The sequence below is a fragment of the Poromitra crassiceps genome (assembly GCF_964638095.1).
Source record: "Poromitra crassiceps genome assembly, chromosome: 3".
NCBI classification, from domain to species: domain Eukaryota; kingdom Metazoa; phylum Chordata; class Actinopteri; order Beryciformes; family Melamphaidae; genus Poromitra; species Poromitra crassiceps.
In genome coordinates, this window is record NC_139625.1 from 65998508 (window position 1) to 66020446 (window position 21939).

Here is a 21939-nt window from a genome sequence, read left to right on the forward strand (position 1 = left end):
AAAAAGTAACGAGGAGTGCCAAGGACGTCTGTGGACGTCCTAAAATCATAATTCATATTATTCCATAATTCTGCTGTTTAAGGTCGTACCCAGCCAGTGAGCATGAATCCCTTCAAGGGATCACACGGCGCCACCTTAAAACTCTATACGGGAGCTGCGCCACCCACCTCAGATCCTTTACTTTGTGCAGGAGAAAACGGAGAAAGCCGTGATCAGAGAGACACCGACGCATGCTGCAGCCAGAGCCACACAGATTGCTCTGTCCGCAGCCGACAGTTGGCTGCGATCCGAGCCCACAACTGAGCTCCTCCGCCTCTGTCTATCCGCCTGCACACAGCCCCTCCACACGACCACCCGCCAGAAAGGCAGCACCCGAAGCCGAACGGCTAAACCTTCTCCCTCAGTCCCGCCTGCCATTTCCTTGTTGCGCTAAAATCCGCCCGGGGCAAAAACTGAGGCTGCGAAGACAGACTGTGTGCGTGTGGGGAGGAGCCCGCAGCTCCGGGGTGGAGAGGGGGGGGGGGGGGGGGGGGCACGCAGGCTGCACAGAACCACACCATGTCACTACATCAGAAAACACCAGCCAGAGTCAGTGAATGCGCTTGAAATTAGAGTGCAAAAAGTATTCATAAAAGTGACTTTATCTTGAAAAGTAAAAAAAGACAGCAGAAAACCCTTGAAAGTGCACTTCTTTCAGAGGCTGTCATTTCATAATGGAACTGTCTAGAAACAAAATTTCTTCTTTGAAAGAAGTAGGAGTGTCCAATGTTTCATTAGAGTCCAACCCTGTTCATATAGCCCTAATAGAAAAAATTCTATAGCTGTTTTCAACTGAATGGAAGTGAATCTGGCACAGGCTCCAGACAATTTTACTGAAGCGCTGTGGCACTCAATGTGTTAATGAGGGCCTCAGCACTGGAACACCTACAAAGATTGGAAGTTGGAAACCCTCATTAATGTTCTGCTTGCACCTGTGTTACTTCCTGCCTTTTAGACACAAAATGGCTGCTGTGAAAAAGGTCAGTTGTTGACGCACTGGGTATCCCTTTTTCATCATTTTTTTTACGCCACTTGGTCTTTTTCTGCATTTTTCAAAGCCATCAGTACCATAGTCAACAACTTGTGTTACGGTTATGGTTAGGCAACTAAAACAACTCGGTTAAGGTTAGAGAAATGGTTTGGGTTAGCGTTAAATAAGAAAATGTTAAATGTGGCGTATGGTTGAAATGTACTTTGAAAAAATAAAGTACTTTGAAAAGGCAGTGTGTTACAAAGTGACACCAAGGGGTCCTGACTCCTGACCAAACGTCAGTATTTGAAGAGTTCGGAATGAAGGAGGATTTTCCCTTTAAAGCCCTCTCCAGTGTATTTGGTCATTTTGAAGATATTTCATGTGTTGGTCTGGTCATGACCTGGTCTGTTGATCAGCCACACTGTTCGCCCCTGTATTTGTTGAACCTAATTTTGTGTTCAAAGTCCAAAAAATAAGCTGTTGGTAAAAACGGGTGATGACATCAGACATAATAATGGTCTGACGACTGACGTATAATAGACAGATACAGTATACAGTACAGTAAATAGCTAGCCTTAGTCTCTGGTAGCTAGCTGTTAGCTACGTTTGTTAACTACAGTAAGTGTTCACCAGGCTCAAAACGCAGCCGATTGTTACCCAGTTTGAGTCACGCTCTTTCCATAAAGCGCATCAGCTTTGATATCTGTTGGCCGATTGTTGATATTATAACAATATTGTGGCTTCTATTTTTTTATATATTTTTTACGGAGATGCGGGAAGACTGTCATAACGGTTTCCAGTATTTCCAGTGTGGGGGCAGACAAAGTTTAATCAAGACAAGATGCAAAGCTGTTCCGCAGTCTCAGTCATTATGCTACAGTAGTGGAACAAGCTATTAGCCTTTGGTTCTTATCAATGTACGCTCTTTGGCACAAATGGTGACGTGCATTTATACAGCGAGCGCTCATAGAACACCAACGCTTATACAGGTAGAAAAACTGACTGATTGGAGGGTCCTTTAAGAGAAGATAACTTATTGATCCTTGTGAGGAAATTAAGTGGTTACGGGAGCCAAAGTAATATCTGTCAGTAAGGAAAAGACAAAGAGTATAAGCAGTCTAAAAGAGCCATATGAACAGCAATAAAAACAGTAAAAACCCAATAAAACAATAAAGCAACCAAATGGAACGTAAACAACTGTGTGATTCTATAATATGTAGCCTATGCTGGTGTCAGTTATGTGCTCCAGAATATATCAGCACATATGAAATAGTGGAGTCATTATGAAAATATGTGAATGCATGCAAAGTATAACAATGGGGGGAAGAAGCGTGGATTTGTGATGAGTGATTTAAATGATTTACAAGTCTGCAGAATGTCATACTGTAATATATGTACATAAAGTGTGTGCTGACCCTCCCTCTGTACTGTACTGTCATACTGTATATGTACATAAAGTGTGTGCTGACCCTCCCTCTGTACTGTACTGTCATACTGTATACAGTATGTACATAAAGTGTGTGCTGACCCTCCCTCTGTACTGTACTGTCATACTGTATATGTACATAAAGTGTGTGCTGAGTGCTGACCCTCCCTCTCGGCTTGTCTTGCAGGAAGGAGCCTGGTGGTTGGGGTGGTTAAGGCTGATGGAGTGCACCTGGTCCCAGTGTACTCATTAGGCTTAAGAAGACTTTCAGAAGTCTCTCTCCCTCCTCACCTTTTGCTCTGTTCTTTTCTTTTATGTCGTTTGTGTTGTCTAGTTATTTTCGCTTAGTTTTAGTTCAAGTGATCATCTCAAAGATTTTCATGTCAATAAATGTCTGTTAAGTCACTATCTGATAGTGACTTAACACAATGGTGATTGAGCCTATTCACCTTATGTAGCCACGCCCATTTGACCCGGTTGTGCGGTCGTGTCACAACTTCCGGCTAAAAAAAAGAAAAAGAAAAAGGCCGGCTGCTCCAATATCATCTAACTCTGAATTAACTAATAATTTAGCCAATTGTATGTAACATACCAAATAAAAGCAAACGGCAATGTCTAAGAATGCAATGCCATGTAACTGGCTCGTTAATTCTCGCATTCCAGGGAATTACGTTAACGTCTGCAGGTCTTATAGACGTAAGTGGCTCGAGCTGCGCTCGGAGGAGAGAAAACCATCTGAAGCTTTCTTTGTTGGAGTCCAGGTATGTTTTACAAGAAAGTGCTCGTCATTGTCGACGATAACGTTATCTGACCTGGCTAACAGTGGATACTCCGCTTGCTTGCTGTGTACCGAGCTCAAAGTAGTAGGCTATGTTCTTTGTTTTACCCCCTGCACTGTCCGCTACAAATAGACGTTCTTTTGTATTTTGCGCCGTGACCGACGGAAGTGTTAAAACAACCCGGAAGAATTTGGCCCACTGCCGCGTATGAACATAAGGTGAATAGCCGATGGCTGGAAGCCTTTGCATTTTCAGTATTGCAGCATTTATGAACTTGGTGTCTGTGGTGACACAGGGTGGGCCGAGCAGAGCTAACACAATAGAGTCTATTGTGTTAGCTCGGCCCACCCTGTGTCACCACAGACACAGAGTGGCATAAGGCTCTTTCACACACAGATCGCGGCAAAAAAGCAGTTTAGGAGTCCCGCAAACCCGCAGCCTCGCCACAGAAATTGCTTTCACACAGAGCCAAGCAGCACGGCCACATTCCCGTGCTGCAGTGTACTTTCAGGTGAAATACCCTGCTCCCGGATTGAAAGGCGAGCACCACTCGCATGGTGGGTGGACTCGCCTTAATATCAGAACGCATGCATCTGCTCCTCAGACCAACTCGCCACAGACAGCTATAGCCCTCTGAAGCTTATTATTATATCCGTTAATTTTACCTACTAATGTCAACATCGTTTGAGCATAAAGCCTAACCGCACGGAGCATTCCTCCTGGCGTCCCTGCAGTCATGATTGTATAGGCTACTTTTTTTACTTTCACTCGTGCACTTTCTTGCTACATGAGGTGATTTCCCCTGAAATTTTTTTATGAATGAGCTGACCATTCGCACCTTTTCCGGCTTGCTGCGACGACGCTTTCAAATGGAGGCGGGTTGCCAGGTAACCCGGCGCTGTTACTACTTACCGTGGCGGGACAAAAGGCGTAAAACAATTATCCACCAACGCGCGTTCACAACTTTCACATCGGAGGCGCGAATCCTATTTTCCGTGCATTTTTCGGCTTTCAAGGCCGGTGTGAAAGAGCCTACAGACTGACGCCCCATGCAGCCTGCTGTTGCCTGCTGGTCGCTTGGTGCTGCAGCTTGATTGATTTCTTGCTGTATTTCCATCTTCAATTGGTCGATTTAAAACTGGCCCCTCCTCTCGTCACTTCCATCCGCCACTCATCGCCTTGCAAAGCATGCTGGGATACCTGGCGACGCGATCCAATACAAAATGACAGCCGGCGTCTACCCATGACAAACGTTGCTGCAGTGTGGCCAAGGCATCATTCTGCAGGTGACTGTAGGTTCCTGACAACTCTTGTGTGAAGAAGGATAACAAGCTACTTTTTTCCAGGCTCTGCTAGCATGACGGGTGAACGAACAAACTGACTAATGTCACATTATGCAAAGTGTTCGGATCTCACCTGCAATTGCCACTCATTGCCATAGGTGTCACCGAAGATAACAAAACTGAAATCTTAGAGATTATCACTTTAATAATTATTGTTTTAACGTTCACTTTGGCATATGACTCCCTTTTGTTGGTGAGGTCTTGTTAGGCTACACTGGGCCCCGCCCAGGTGTACCTAATTAGCCTAACGACCCCAACCAGGCTCCTGCAAAGCAAGGCCAGGAGAGTGAGGTTCATCACAACTGTCACTGCTTGCAGGATCCCTTTGATCAAAAATAAAAACACAAACAACAACAAAACTATGCACCTTATGAAGTAGAATGTGCCTTTGTTAGCAGCTGTCCCATGTAGCAAAACTCCAGGATGGAGGTATCAAAAACAGAACCAGGAAAAGTATAATGTACAAAGATGGTCTCTAACGACCAGGCAAACTTGATCATATATATTTTTACATTAATCTAAGTATTCTGAACACTGTTGTTGTCTTGTCATTGATGGGGTTCTATTCTGCCTCCCTCTCATTAGGTCATTGTAATACCTCCATCATGGGTCATAGACTAGTTCAATGAAAGCCACATGATGACCACTACTCACCTGCTCCTCTCTTGCAGGCTTGTCTTGGAGCCTATGGTGCAGAACATTCAGGCTCTCCCTCGTCACCTTTTTGTTCTGTTCCTTTAGTTTGTAATAGTTGGTTTTGTTTAGTCCTTTAGGTAATTATTGTTATAATAAAATAACTTTTCAAGATGTTTTGTGTGCACAATAATTTACTTTAAACATTTGTGAGAAAACGGGGGGAGGGGGGGGGGGGTGGTTGATTAAAAAATATATCTACAGCAGGTCTAGCCGCAAAACGCGACTATTTCACTCGAGTACCTCTCCCATCATAGTCGCGCTCGCCCGACCCCTTTATCGAGGGAAAGTTGCACATTTAGCGATCTACAAGCTTCAAACATGCACCAATCACTAATATAAACTACGCACCTTGTTGCCACGGATGTTGTCGAGCAGGCCGCGCTGAGGCCGCGCTTTGTTAACTCGTATTTTAAGAAAGTTTGGGTTATTTGTATGTCCGGAAACATTATTTTCCCTTCTCCAACGACTCTTCTTCTTTTTTGCTGCTCACCGGTTCAACTGCTCAACTGCGCCACCGCATCATGGGGTATTACATCATGTGTCAAGTATGGGGTTTGCCCTGTGTCGTTCTGTCAGTCACAGGTGTAATGATGCGGTGGCGCAGTTGAGCAGTTGAACCGGTGAGCAGCAAAAAAGAAGAAGAGTCGTTGGAGAAGGGAAAATAATGTTTCCGGACACACAAATAACCCAAACTTTCTTAAAATAAGAGTTAACAAAGCGCGGCCTCAGCGCGGCCTGCTCGACAACATCCGTGGCAACAAGGTGCGTAGTTTATATTAGTGATTGGTGCATGTTTGAAGCTTGTAGATCGCTAAATGTGCAACTTTCCCTCGATAAAGGGGTCGGGCGAGCGCGACTATGATGGGAGAGGTACTCGAGTGAAATAGTCGCGTTTTGCGGCTACAGCAGGTCCTAACCTCGCGTCACCAGGCTCTTCTCGGCGAGAAAGAAAGCAGGTCCAGTACGGGTATTTCCAGGGAAGGGCGGGCCAGAAAAAAAAGTCATCCAAAAATGCCTCCAGGGTGTTCGTGAGACAGTCTGTGGCTGTGTCAGCTGGAGTGGAGGTGGTGGAGTGAGATGGAGCCTGGGCCTGGCTGACTGCAGGGCTGCAGGGAGAGGTGGGGGGCGTCATTAGCCGTACACCGCCACGCTGCCCGGGCTGGGGACCAGCTGGGGACACAGGCACCTCGACTTGGGGATCTTGACCATAGACATATATAAAGGCTAGATGGCTTACCCGCGCTGCCGGTCAATGGAGAGCGACGTCGTCGCATGGTGGCCATCTTGCCACGGCACCACAGCTTTATATATATCTATGGGTTAAAAAAACGCTAACATTTTATTATTATTTTTGGCTCCAAATTACACCAAACTTAGACCGAAGCATCATCATCATGAGATGAATTCACGCACCTATTTTCATGCAGTTTCATCCATTTTGCTAGGAGCTATGAGCATCTGTTGTTGGGTTAGTATTATCACATCAGATGATCATAACTCCTAGGGAAATGGATGAAACTGCATGAAACTTTGTGCCTGAATCCCTCTCATGGCATAGATGCTTCGGTTTAATTTTGGTGTCATTTTTTTGGAGCCCATCAAAAAAATAGTGTTTTTAGTGTTTTTTTTGTTGTTGTTGCCGTATCTCGGGAACGGAATATGCTTGTAATAAACCAAACCGTTTGTAAATCCGTCAAGATTTCAGCGAGTTATGAGTATTTTGGTCTGTGCACCCTCCAACAGCTACCATAGAACGTACCAGAAAGCCTGCCGTAGCAAGATGGCGGCGCTTCAACGACGTTGGTGACTCCGCCTTAAGCCATCTAGCCTTTATATATGTCTATGATCTTGACCAGTAGCTCTCAGCTGGTTTCCTCTTGCCATTTCGGTCGCGTTTCATCCGGGGTTTCATCCCTCTGGCAGCCATGGCGAAGAAGTGTAAGAGCAAGTTAGTTGTTGTAGTTCTTAACTGCTTGATCGATTGAGTGTAACAGCTAGCAACTGACCATGTTCCCACTTTTATATATCCTTAGCCTATTAGTGATCGCCAAGTGACCTCATGATGCACCTGGGATCGCCAAGTGACGTCATACGTGACGTCATGATGCACCTGGTTATGTATCATACTAAATATGGCAATCGGTTCAGATCTCTTGAGCCCGACCAACCTGGTTGTCTGCATATCCCTCAGTGGGCGGAGCCAAAGAAAGAACTACACAGTGTTTTTGAATCAATGAAAGCCAACTGGGAATTTTTCAATGCTAAGAAGTATCTTTGTTCAAAATCAAAACATATCATCACCATGGCATCCGTGATGTTGGAAGGTGAGCAGTTAGCTAACTAGCAGATCGCTTTTAAGGCTAGTTTGAACCAGAGCTCTGTCAGGTTTGAATTGAACTTGGAAGGTCAGCTAGGCTAACGTAGCTAGCTTAACTAGCTAACTTAGTAGCTACAGTATGAGTAGACTTGCCTCATTGCCAATGTTATTCAGCCAGAAAAACTGTGGCTCTTTAGTTGTGTTTACTGAGGTTTTACTCAGCCTGAGATTACGTCAGCCTCCAAAAAAATGTTTTCCAACCAACCTCAAATTATTCTAACAAACCCATATTCTCTTCACATTCAGCATGGCTTGCACTACCTCCAGTGTGATAACTCATCCTGTTGTGGATAGGCTACTTCTTAGCTTCTTAGGCTACTTGTGAGTAGCACATTAAAAAGCACACAATTCCTTTTATAGAAATCCCTTTTATGATGTTTATAAATGTCTCACAGACAGTGAAAGTAGTGCTGGTCTGTTGCAGTCATTTATTTTTTGATGATAAATTATAGTCGGATTCATTAAACTATTGCTCGTGACCCAAAGTGGGCAACTTCTTCCACATAACAAGACGATCATAATGACACATTTTCATGAGCCAGGCTTCCCAGGGGCCTGAGAGACTACATTTCTTATTGGATGAAAGCTGAAGCAGTCCTGGAATCAGACCGGTATTGCATTCCTCATTATATCAACAAATGCAAGAATGAATACATGTGTGGAAAAGCTGGGAGCAGATTTTCCTGGCTGGGGTGTTGAACAGGTTTTCATGTTGATATCTGTGACAGGGTTGTGAGATGCTGATATATATGTTTTCTGTATTTTCAGGCTTTTTCTTGGGAATCAGGAAGACCTTTGGCTTTGTAAGTGGATGTTATTAAGCTAATAAGCTATGATAAGTGTGGGTACTACTTACTGAGAGCATCAGCATCTTTTAATGGCTCGCTGGAAAATGCTGCGTCTCTGTGTGTGTGTGTGTGTATGTGTGTGTGTGTGTGCGTGCGCGAGCGCGCGCGTGTGTGCATATTTATGCTTGTGCATGCATGCATGCATATGTTTCTTCATGTGATTTTGCATGTGTGTTTGTGGGCCAGTGTAAACTGAGTGGCCTTGGACACAGGATCCAGCTGAAAGTGACACACATACCTTTGGCCTGCCTCTGAATAATGTATCTGCCCCTGGCATAAATGGAGTGATACTATGTCCTCCAAAGTACTATCAGATGCATATCATGATGACCGTTCATTCATTAAGATTGGATGATCTGGATTGTAGGTCTCTCTCTCGCGCACGCGCTCTCTCACTCACTGACTCTTTCTCTCCCTCTCATTCACTCTCTCCTTCTCACTCACTCCCTCTCTCCCTCTCTATTCTTTCTTTTGTCTCTCTGACTGACAGTTTCAGGCTTGTACTCTGCTCTCTTTGTAGCTACTGTACCCTATCCTGTATTAACTAACCTGTCAATCTTGCTCAGCTTCCTCTGGTCTCTCTCTGTCTCTTCCCCCTCCGACTCTCTGTCATGTGACCCCGCACTTCCACTTTCTCAGTGAAAATCTGTGTGCATAATCAGGCGCAGCATAACTCCGGGTCCACCCGGAGTCTTGTGGCATTTTGTGAGAGAATATGAGTTTGAACATGACAGGATGTGAAAATGAGCAGTGCGCCTCACAGAGAGGAACCAGGAACCAGGCCTCGGTTAATGTCTTAATTCCCACTTCCCTTCAAACAGTAAGCGAGCGCAGGAAGACACTCCAGAGGAAGTGTTGGCACGGCGCGCTGAATGAGCCAAACAATAAAAGGGCCAGCCGGGTTAATTGTTGAGGTGCCCTTCCATGATTTGTTTGGGAATAATGGGCATTCCCGCTACCCCCCGACCTGCACCGGTGGGCGGGGATGGGAGAGGCGAGAAGCTGTCAAATCAATGCCTGTTCCCTGAAAGCCTGGTGTCGCTTATGACCTGTCTATGGGAAAGCCCTCATTAAAAAGTACTACAGAATCACTACACAAAACCTATGCCTGGTCATGGGGCTATGTAGTGGCATGTAGGAATGGTGCAGTGAATCTGTAGTTTATACACTGCTCAGCAGAGTTCTGTAGCAAAACAGTAGTGATTGCAGTAGTAATCAAGCAGAGAGTTTTGCTACTTGGTGTGACAGTAGTAGTGAAAAAGCGGTTGCAAAGCTGTTAAAACACTACTGCTTTACTACACATGCGTTTAAATAGTAATATCTACAGTAGAGGTTCTACTACTTGCTTATAATCTTGTCAACAATACAGCAAGACTACACACATTTGTTTTGTTTTGATTGGTGGAATTTATTTTTCACTTTTAACTGACTGGCCCTGCTTAAACTGCAAAGCTAAATGTTACTCTTTCCCCCGTTTCCTTTCAGAGCAGTTTCAGCAAGGGAGAGAAAGAGGCTCAAAACACCCATTACAGCCAATCCAACGGTGGCAGCAACGACACAATAATGTAAGTAGAAGGTGTTTTGCTAAACCACAATCAAGTCAGCATGGCCTATGTTACTGTAGCTAGAGTGAGTGGTTGTCGTGAGACAGAATCATGCACTGATTTAAATAGTCATTATGTAGTAATCATCAGTAGTCATACGTCCCAAAACTATAAATTACTACTAGTTTGCTACACATCACAATAGCAATCAAGTAGTGGAACCAGTAGTTTTTGTGTAGTAGTGATAAAAAAGCGATAAAAAAAAAAAAAAAAAAAAAAATCGTGAGGGAAGTCAAGTTGGATTATTGCCAGTTTTTAGACCTACGGAATCAATACAAAACTCTCTCTCGCTCTCTCTCTCTCTCAACAATCAACAATCTCCGCTTTCTCTTCCTTTCTTTCTCAAGCCCTACTCTTCCTCTCTCCCTCCTTCTCTCTCTACCCGTTCTCTTCCCCACACATGTAGCTGTCATTACTTTGGCCTGCCTTTACGACTCACATCTCAATCTGCTTCGCCGAGTCCACGTGTGGGTTTGCCTACGCCTCTGTGTGTGTGTGTGTGTGTGTGTGTGTGTGTGTGTGTGTGTGTGTGTGTGTGTGTGTGTGTGTGTGTGTGTGTGTATGAGTAATTACAGGGCAGGGGGTGGAAAACTTCTGCCTGTGAACTTTTTCGTTTTCTCCTCCTCCTTTCCAAACTCCTCCAGTCGAGGCCGACCTGCCTTGGGTGTGCAGAGACAAGGACGGCATTCCCACTCCTGGATCTTCACTCCTGCATCTTCAACTCCAATCCTCTGTCTGTCTGTCTGTCTGTCTGTCTGTCTGTCTGTCTGTCTGTCTGGCTGTCTGTCTGGTCTGTCTGTCTGTCTGTCTATCTGTCTATCATACCTCCCTCTGTCCCCCACTTCTTCCTCTCTCTCTGTCGCCCCCCCACAGCTCACCTCACACAATAGACTTCCCCTCCGAGCCTGAAGGAAAAGGTTTGGGGGGGTTGTGGGTGGAGAGGGAGGAGGGTGTAAGATAACGGTTTCTTACAACAATGGAAATTCAATCAGGAAATGGAGAGGAGGCGGTGGCGAGTGCCGTGTCGGCGACCTCGGGCTCTGTTTCCTGCTGGCCTGGCCCGCAGGTAGACGCGTCAGACGTGCTCAGAGAGGACCCGCGGGCGGCCCAGAGGATCGAGAGGTTCGACATCCCCCTGGATAGCCTGAAGAGGATGTTTGAGAAGCCTGCGGGGGCCACAACCGTAAGTGTTCCCATGGCTTTGTTTCCTATAGGCTTCGGTTCATTTTGCACCATGAAACTTAGCGCTGTTTTTCCAGGGAAATGGACGATTGCGTAACTCGGGCTGGGTGTCAGTACTCAATACCTCAAGGTATCGACCCAAATAACCCAGTACAAAGTAGTGTCGGAACGTCTCCAGTTCCAGTTAAACGATGCCTGCATTTGATCCTTTTCTACACAGATCTTGAAGGAAATGACTATTTGGATGGTTTTGCTCACAGAGTCGCAGCCAATCACCACAAGCGTTGTTCCATTTAATGCAACGTGTGATTGGCCCACTACCACAGCAGCTACAACTCATAGTCAGTCAGTTGTGAAGTCAAGCGTGGTGTATGTGACGGAGTTGACAGCTCAGCATTCAGAGATGACACCAAAACATTCAAGTACCTTGAAGTACTCTATTATCGGTATCACTTAAGGGTACTGGTATTGGTACTGGTATTGGTACTGGTATTGTAGTTTTTTAAACAATACCCAGCCCTACTTGTGTAGCCATTATTCTCTGTTCTGAGTATGTGAGATAGATAAGGATGGCATTTTGAGGTATTGCAACCTCTGCTATGTTGCTACAGCTCCACAAACCTTCAAAGAAACGTCACAAGTGTCACAGTTGTTTGAGGCGGTGACATAAGGTCAAGGCACAGATGTGGTTTCTGAGTGTGTAGACTGTCCGGGATGATTTGACTGCCGCAGTGTGTTGTAGTCTCAGCTTTCCTATGTACTGACTCTTTGTGGAAGAGGCTATTGTAGTACTGCTGATAAGCGTTTTAGGATATAATGGAAAAGTACTGTACTTGCAGGCAGCATTTTTCCTCATCTTACAAACTATTTGCTCTCAGAAGTCAGAAATATGATTCTGTTTTTGGCACGGGGGGTTTCCATCATTTGCTGCTGAAAAATGCCTACAAGTCTCTTTTTTGGCCGAGGAGGAGGGCGGCCAACCCGTCCCTCTTTGGTTTTCCGTCCCATTCGAGTTGGCTTGTCTGAGAGGAAAATCTCAGTCTGTTGGAAGTAAAGTGGGTCATTATGAGCAAAGCTCCCATTTACCAAATGTCTGATGATGAGAGAAAGCGCCCAGTCGACCTACTTCTGCTCTTATTAGTTTGAATGCTGGCCTCCTGACATCACTCCCAGGATGATGAGCTCAATGATTGGACTGCAAATCTTCATAGTGTCCAAACTATAAAGCTGCAAAATCCACATGAGCCATGTGGTACTTAATCCCCATAGAGAAATGATCTTTTTTCTTTAAACTCATACACATCTTTGGCTCGAATAGATTTAGGGCTGGTGATATGGACCAACAAACATATCTTGGTATATTTAGGCTGAATAGCGATATACTATCTCTGTATTTTCTCCATATAATTGGGCTAAATGTTCAGTTGTAAGTAGCGCTGGGCGATATGGACAAAATCAAATATCACAATATCTTTGACCAAATACCTCAACATCGACATTGCGATAATATATACGGATGACTATTGGTGCTTTCACAAAATATTTACACAGTGAGATTTTTTAAATAAATAATAATCTGTAATTTTGATATAGTGACTAAGTGGGTAAAGGCAAATGATACAACAGCTAGATCTGGTAAGTTTAAAATGACATCACTTTACTGTAATGCAGCCTTTAAAACCAGGAAACGACAACACTTCACGTGTCATATCACGATATTACAATATCCAAAATCTAAGATGATATCTTCTAGTCTCATACTGTAGCACAATGGTGAATGGTGCTGGTGGCACAGATACGTGCGGCGTGCTCTGCGTCTGTGCAGACAGTGCCATGCGGCGGGTGCTATTCGACACCCTGTTATTTAAGAGCTATTTTGAGGAGCTTTATGGTTAAGCAGGGTTTTAAAAATAACCTGGTAATTGGCATGTCGGCTGGGAGCGGTGCATGGCTTCTCTGTGACGCTCTAGAGTCATGCTGCAGTCTGACTTACTTCAGATGGCAGGAGAGAGAGAGAGAGAGAGAGAGAGAGAGAGAGAGAGAGAGAGAGAGAGAGAGAGAGAGAGAGAGAGAGAGAGAGAGAGAGAGAGAGAGAGAGAGAGAGAGAGAGAGAGAGAGAGAGAGAGAGAGAGAGAGAGAGAGAGAGAGAGAGAGAACTCTGTACTGCCCTCCAAATCCAAACCACAGTAACTACAATTTTGGTCAAAATTGAGTTATTACTGAAATTGAACTTTTAGATGTTTGTTTTATCATGTGACAAATTGGCAAAGTTCAGTCTTGCTCTATATTTGAGAAAACAGAGTATAAAAAACCTATAACTCATTTGGCTGGTCAGTCAAAATAAACTTTAAAGCCATTTTTCTCAGTTTCATTGTTAGTGTAGTTACTGCGGTTAGGATTTGTAGGGCAGTGTAGACGTGGACCTATTGGAACCGGTTCACATTTGGATCCTGAGTCACTCCTATGTGGTCTCTGCTGTGGTCTATTAGCTACAGCGTTCATTTGATTCAGTCAAGTTTTCAACATTCAGTAACTTGTCATATTGAACAAGACTGCCTGGAATTTGCCCCAGGGTAAGAAATAGGACATGATATGCAGCAGGTACAAATCATTTCCCCCTGTATATATATATCTAATAGAGGTTTTAACTGTCCAGACAATTGTACATATCAACAGACAATTTTACATATCAACAGCGAGAGGTGAAAACTATCAGCACTTTCCACATTACAATGATGACCACAACACTAAAACAGGATTTCCACACCTTCAAATTCAATGACTTTTCAAGGACTTTCCAGGGCCCAATTCACTCAAATTCAAGGACCCAACACATTTTGGGACACAGATCAAGGTTAACTAACTACTGTCAGAACGTTGAGAATCTTTATAATGAGAACTAGCAGGCTTTACAGAAGCTCACAGACAACAATTAAAAAGAGAGAGGCTCGAATGTGTGAACACTTCTCAACTGTGCTGTGAAAAATATATCAAAATAACTTCAATTTCTATTCAAGTACTTTCAATGACCCATGTCTATTTATCTCTATTTTCAAAAACTTTCAAGGCCTTGATTTCCCCCCCTTAAATTCACAAACTTTTGAGGATTTCAAGGACCTGTGGGACCCCTGCTAAAACTAAGAGGTTTCCCCTCACTTCTCAATCCAGCCGTTCAGGCTGACACACCATCTGGTGTTCAGAGCCTTGACAAAACAAGGCAAATTTACACTAGCATATTTATTTATTTATTTATTTATTTATTTATTTATTTATTTATTTATTTATTTATTTATTTATTTATTTATTTAAAAAGGATCCCCATTAGCCGATGCTTGTGGCACCAGCTAATCTTCCTGGGGTCCAAATACAATACAATAATGCAATACAATACAAGTCTTATATACATATAAGACTTTGGTTTGGTGGTGTAAATACTGTTGCTAAAGAGTGTGACTGTGCTTAATTTACACTAGAATATGCTAATCTATTTGGACTAGATACTACTGTGGTATAGCAGCCATAACAGTCTGAAGAGATAAGCTTTCGCCTTTGACTTTGCTGCGGGTGTTGCACATTCTAGCGTGTCAAACTGGAATAACAATATGCTGGCAGAAAGGAAGAAATAGGGACAATTCGCCTTTTTCACTTCCCACCCAATTCACCAATTTTGTGTCTAAAAGGCAGGAAGTAACACAGGTGCAAGCAGAACATAAATACAGGTTTCCAACTTCCAATCTATTTGGTGATCCAGTGCCGGGGGCCTCGTTACTGTTCTGCTTGCACCTGTGTTACTTGCTGCCTTTTAGACACAAAATGGGTGAATTGGGTGAGAAGTGAAAAAGGCTAATGGTAGAAGAGTGGAAAAGACTTCATACTGATACAGAGTAATGACTTAGCATGAGGAGATGGTGGTAGTCTCTTTCTCTTTCTTTACTTTATGGGTTATTATTTTTTACTTTAGTTTAGTTTTATTAATTTAATTTCTGTAGTTGGTTTGTTTTTGTTTTTGCTCAACCTGAAGCAGGAGATTGTGATGTACCTTAAAAAAAGAAGACAAAAGTGGCTAATTCCCCCTGCTGTCCCGGTCGTTGCTCCACCGCCTCTGTCGATCTGGGGAGAGTTGTAGACGAGCACGTCTCCTCCGATACATGTGCAGTCGCCAGCCGCTTCTTTTCACCTGACAGTGAGCAGTCAGGCGACTCCCACCCCCCCTACCAACCCTCCAGCCTCCCTCCCACCCACCCCCACACCCTACCAACCCTCCAGCCTCCCTCCCACCCACCCCCACACCCTACCAACCCTCCACCCTCCCTCCCACCCACCCCCACACCCTACCAACCCTCCACCCTCCCTCCCACCCACCCCCACACCCTACCAACCCTCCACCCTCCCTCCCACCCACCCCCACACTCTACCAACCCTCCACCCTCCCTCCCACCCACCCCCACCCTACCAACCCTCCACCCTCCCTCCCACCCACCCCCACACTCTACCAACCCTCCACCCTCCCTCCCACCCACCCCCACACTCTACCAACCCTCCACCCTCCCTCCCACCCACCCCCACACTCTACCAACCCTCCACCCTCCCTCCCACCCACCCCCACACTCTACCAACCCTCCACCCTCCCTCCCACCCACCCCCACACTCTACCAACCCTCCACCCTCCCTCCCACCCACCCCCACACTCTACCAACCCTCCACCCTCCCTCCCACCCACCCCCACCCCAATTTATTCATATTCCTTTTAAATAATCAACGCACAGCTAGACATAACTTCCACAATATGTCCTAACTTGGCATTGCGACACACATCTTGGCATTGTGTATCACAAGCTGTGGAGTGCTCACAGTCAGCTCCAGTCTTTCCATTGTCATGCTTGAGAAAAAGCTGGAGTCAGTGTTAATGGAGCGTGTGTGTGTGCGTGTGTGTGTGTGTGTGTGTGTGTGTGTGTGTGTGTGTCAGTGTGCATATGGGCAGCGTTCCCAGAATTCCAGAGAGAGGAGAGGACGGCTGGTGATAAAACATGACCTTGTCTCTAAGTCATCTGTACGCCCGGGCTTCATATTTGATGATGCGCTGTCTTTTTCTCTCTGTGGCCCGGCTCATTATTTCAACGGTTCGCTGTCATTGAACAGTCAGTTATAACGATGAGCGATGGATTCCCGGGTGGTCGCTCAGCCCCCCTCCCCCCCCCGGGGAGTGATGCAACAAACGGTTTATCTCCAGTGCAAAGAGCGTGTTTTTCCGCTGGCGTTGGATCATTGGTGGGCCCATCCTCTGGAGACCCATGGCTTGTGTTTACAACATCTGTCTGACCTTCTGGTCATGACTTCACTGCACACACAGACACAGGCGAGGGGGACGCGTTCAGCCATAAAAACACACACACACACACACACACACACACACACACACACACACACACACATGCACGCAGGCACGCACATACACACACACATGCACAAGCATCAGGTAGGGGGGAGATACTGAGTGTACAGCGTTCCCACAGATCCTTGAAATCCTTGAAAGTTTGTGAATTTGAGAAAAAAAAAATCAAGCCATTGAAAGTTTTTGAAAATAGCCGTAAATAGACATGGGTCATTGAAAGTGCTTGAATTTATATATTTTTTACAAGAATAGAAATTGAAGTTCGCACACACACGCGCACCAACACACATGCACGCACGCACGCACGCACGCACGGACGCACGCACGCACGCACACACACACACACACACACACACACACACACACACACACACACACACACACACACACACACACACACACACACACACACACACACACACACACACACACACACACACACACACACACACACACACACACACACACAGGCAATGTTGAGTAATTCACAATTTCACATGCAAGGCCACACTCAACTGTCAAACACGCCCTAAAACACATTTGCACTTTGGAAAGCATATGCCCCTATTCTGTACTATTTCGTTAGGGTTTTCAAGCATAAATTAGGAGTTATGTAACCTAAATGTTGATTTACAATGCACATGCCCCTTCATGGTGTCATGGCCTCTGTTGGCCAGCGGGTGGCAGTGTAGCATCTGTGAGAGTGCAGCAGTGACTGTGATGGAGAAAATGTCACTTTCTAAAGAGATACGCATGAGAAGGAGGATATATAATAAGTGTGTATATCCAAGAGGGATACACGATGAGACAAATGCTAATTACCTCCTGTAAATTTGGAGATTGAGTAATTTCCATACAGGAAGGTGTCTTACAATGACTTTCACTTATGTCGGAGGCTGTCAGATTATCTGGATTTGCATAATTGGGAGAATGTGATTAATTCTGACGTGTTAGGTGTCGGTGAATCCAACACAACATAGATAGTATTTTAAAAGGATTTCTTACTGTAGCAGAAAGCGAGTCACACCTGGGTAAGGGGGTGATATGAGATGGGAGGCCTTTGAGTCTTTGATCAGAGAATCCCCAGCAACCTAACGCACACCTTCTCTTTCTCCTGCAAATGAAAGGAGAATTTCATTACAGGAAGCAGCCAAGCGTCCTGTTATTACTGATGTCACATCCTGCTGGCTTCTTATGTACGTTAACAGAGAACATTTGTTTTTTGGAGGTGGGACTCAGAGCATGTTTCATCCTCTGAGCTCACCTGCTATTGATTTCAATCCTTTTTTCTGTGTCTATGTGCGTGTGTGTGTGTGTGTGTGTGTGTGTGTGTGTGTGTGTGTGTGTGTGTGTGTGTGTGTGTGTGTGTGTGTGTGTGTGTGTGTGTGTATGTGGCAGAGAGACAGACTGACAGCATGGCGTGTCTGCATAATTCAGACGATGGCACTGGGAGGTCTGGAATGTTATTTCCAGTTTATTTCCATGAGCTGAATTGTCCCGGTCACTGACTCGCTCTCATGTGTTTCATGTGTCTCTCTCAGTGCACCGAGCAGACACTTATACTCAGTGTCATTTTGCTCTCATAAGCTTATTTTCTCTGTGGGGGGTTTTCATAAAACTAGGCATCTCACGTGCTACAGTATGCACGCGCGATTCCACTTCTCCGAGCTGGCCCTGCAGCTCGCATACGCACCTCAGCAGCTGCGCGGCCTTGCCTTGGCTGCTCCTTGATGGCATACTTCAGGGATGCTGAATCACCTGTCCTGGAGCTGACAACATACTAACAGCTGTCCATGGCTGAAGATGGGGGTCTGAAGCCAGAATTATGTCTTATGACATCACTGATGATGTCACAATGCCTCTGACATTACTGATGATGTCACAATTGATGACATCACTGATAACATCATCACTGGGACTTTGTGTGTGTGTGTGTGTGTGTGTGTGTGTGTGTGTGTGTGCACGTGGGTAGACTAGCACATGCTTCCTCCGATACGTGTGCATTTGCCAGCCGCTTCTTCTCACCTGACAACGAGGAGTTTCATCGGCAGGACGTAGCGCGTGGGAGGATCACACTATTCCCCCCAGTTCCCCTCCCCCCCAAACAGGCGCCCCGAGTGACTAGAGGAGGCACTAGCGCAGCGACCAGGACACATACCCTTAATCCAGCTTCCCACCTGCAGACAAGGCCAATTGTGTCTACTCTATATTAGGGGTGTCAAAATTAATCGTATAATCGATGCATCGCGATGCGGATGTGTGAATCGAATCGAATCGAATCGTTGACAGATGAATCGTTGAATCGTTTATGTTTACATTTCTGTTGACATTCAGATTTTAAAGCACTTTCTAAGTAAAAAAGGGACTTGATATGTATCTGACTGCTTGTAATAATTGATGAGAAAGTAGCCATGTGCAGTAATAATACAGAAAATTGAGGATTTGATACTTGGAGCTGCGATACTTTGAGCTGTATCGAGATGCATCGTGATGCATCGTGGAATCGAATCGAATCGAATCATTGACAGATGAATCGTAATTGAATCGAATCATGAGGCCAGTGAAGATTCACAGCCCTACTCTATATGGACGGCCGACCAAGCCGGCGGTAACACGGTGGCTCAAACCTGCAACCCTCGGGTTGGTAGGCAGGGAATCTACTGCTGTACTACCCGTCCCTGACGCCCACTTCACACTAATTGAAAACACTGTATTAAGACTGCCAAATCGCTAATTTCTATAGCTGTTTGGTCGACTTCTCCAGCTTTATTAAGTCGTGAGACTAGTGAGGTTTGTCTCTCTGCCAGGCTGAAGGATCTCACTTTAAAGTGTCACATGACACGCTGAGGGATGGCAGAACCAGGCGGCCTTTTGGCTAATTGCGGACCATTTTCAGAAACAGAAATCAATGTGCAGCGCCGTTCCTAAGCGTACTTAATGAAATGTTAAATAAAGTAAAAGCCGCGTGAGCTCCACGAGAGATTGATCCAGCCTCGATGAGGACACTCCTCACGTACTCATTGAGCTCGTAAAAATCCCATTAAGTGTTAGCAGGCATCTCTCTCGTCTCAGCTTCACAGATTCAAATCTTTTAATGGAGCTGGTGCTTTTGGCTGTGTGATCATGACTTGTTGCTTACTGCCTTGGCTCCGGGAATAGGCCTAGTTGCACTGTTACTGGTCTGCCAAACACGGCTCCGAAACTCCCCGCCTGGCGCCTGCCTCAACGCATTCAAATAACTCCCCGGTTCTTCATTTGCCTACTTGCTGTTTGCTTTGTTTATGGGTTTGGCGAATCAAAACTGAAACCTTTGAAGGATCCTCTGTAGTGCTGGACATGCTTGTAAAAGCAATAGCCCACTTAACGTGGGGGTTATTCGCCACTTCTCTTAGTTCTAACGTGGGGGTTATTTGCCACTTCTTAGTTCTAACGTCGGGGTTATTTGCCACTTCTTAGTTCTAACGTCGGGGTTATTTGCCACTTCTTAGTTCTAACGTCGGGGTTATTTGCCACTTCTTAGTTCTAACGTCGGGGTTATTTGCCACTTCTTAGTTCTAACGTGGGGGTTATTTGCCACTTCTTAGTTCTAACGTCGGGGTTATTTGCCACTTCTTAGTTCTAACGTGGGGGTTATTTGCCACTTCTTAGTTCTAACGTCGGGGTTATTTGCCACTTCTTAGTTCTAACGTCGGGGTTATTTGCCACTTCTTAGTTCTAACGTCGGGGTTATTTGCCACTTCTTAGTTCTAACGTGGGGGTTATTTGCCACTTCTTAGTTCTAACGTCGGGGTTATTTGCCACTTCTTAGTTCTAACGTCGGGGTTATTTGCCACTTCTTAGTTCTAACGTCGGGGTTATTTGCCACTTCTTAGTTCTAACGTCGGGGTTATTCGCCACTTCTTAGTTCTAACGTGGGGGTTATTTGCCACTTCTTAGTTCTAACGTCAGGGTTATTTGCCACTTCTTAGTTCTAACGTCGGGGTTATTCGCCACTTCTTAGTTCTAACGTCGGGGTTATTCGCCACTTCTTAGTTCTAACGTGGGGGTTATTTGCCACTTCTTAGTTCTAACGTCGGGGTTATTTGCCACTTCTTAGTTCTAACGTCGGGGTTATTTGCCACTTCTTAGTTCTAACGTCGGGGTTATTTGCCACTTCTTAGTTCTAACGTCGGGGTTATTCGCCACTTCTTAGTTCTAACGTCGGGGTTATTTGCCACTTCTTAGTTCTAACGTCGGGGTTATTTGCCACTTCTTAGTTCTAACGTGGGGGTTATTTGCCACTTCTTAGTTCTAACGTCGGGGTTATTTGCCACTTCTTAGTTCTAACGTCGGGGTTATTCGCCACTTCTTAGTTCTAACGTGGGGGTTATTTGCCACTTCTTAGTTCTAACGTCGGGGTTATTTGCCACTTCTTAGTTCTAACGTCGGGGTTATTTGCCACTTCTTAGTTCTAACGTCGGGGTTATTTGCCACTTCTTAGTTCTAACGTCGGGGTTATTCGCCACTTCTTAGTTCTAACGTCGGGGTTATTCGCCACTTCTTAGTTCTAACGTCGGGGTTATTTGCCACTTCTTAGTTCTAACGTCGGGGTTATTTGCCACTTCTTAGTTCTAACGTCGGGGTTATTTGCCACTTCTTAGTTCTAACGTCGGGGTTATTCGCCACTTCTTAGTTCTAACGTCGGGGTTATTCGCCACTTCTTAGTTCTAACGTCGGGGTTATTTGCCACTTCTTAGTTCTAACGTCGGGGTTATTTGCCACTTCTTAGTTCTAACGTCGGGGTTATTCGCCACTTCTTAGTTCTAACGTCGGGGTTATTCGCCACTTCTTAGTTCTAACGTCGGGGTTATTCGCCACTTCTTAGTTCTAACGTCGGGGTTATTCGCCACTTCTTAGTTCTAACGTCGGGGTTATTTGCCACTTCTTAGTTCTAACGTCGGGGTTATTTGCCACTTCTTAGTTCTAACGTCGGGGTTATTTGCCACTTCTTAGTTCTAACGTCGGGGTTATTCGCCACTTCTTAGTTCTAACGTCGGGGTTATTTGCCACTTCTTAGTTCTAACGTCGGGGTTATTTGCCACTTCTTAGTTCTAACGTCGGGGTTATTCGCCACTTCTTAGTTCTAACGTCGGGGTTATTCGCCACTTCTTAGTTCTAACGTCGGGGTTATTCGCCACTTCTTAGTTCTAACGTCGGGGTTATTTGCCACTTCTTAGTTCTAACGTCGGGGTTATTTGCCACTTCTTAGTTCTAACGTGGGGGTTATTTGCCACTTCTTAG

General features: G+C 45.1%; 1 protein-coding gene across 1 annotated transcript in view; it reads left to right on the forward strand.

Moving 5' to 3' along the window:
- Positions 1–11045: 11045 nt before the first annotated feature.
- The window catches only part of xirp2a (xin actin binding repeat containing 2a), a 92582-nt gene continuing 81688 nt past the window's right edge, over positions 11046–21939 (forward strand). Inside the window, exon 1 of the mRNA XM_083633117.1 lies at positions 11046–11268. Coding sequence (XP_083489243.1) covers positions 11062–11268 — 207 coding nt within the window. The 5' untranslated portion in view covers positions 11046–11061. The remainder of the gene's footprint in view (positions 11269–21939) is intronic.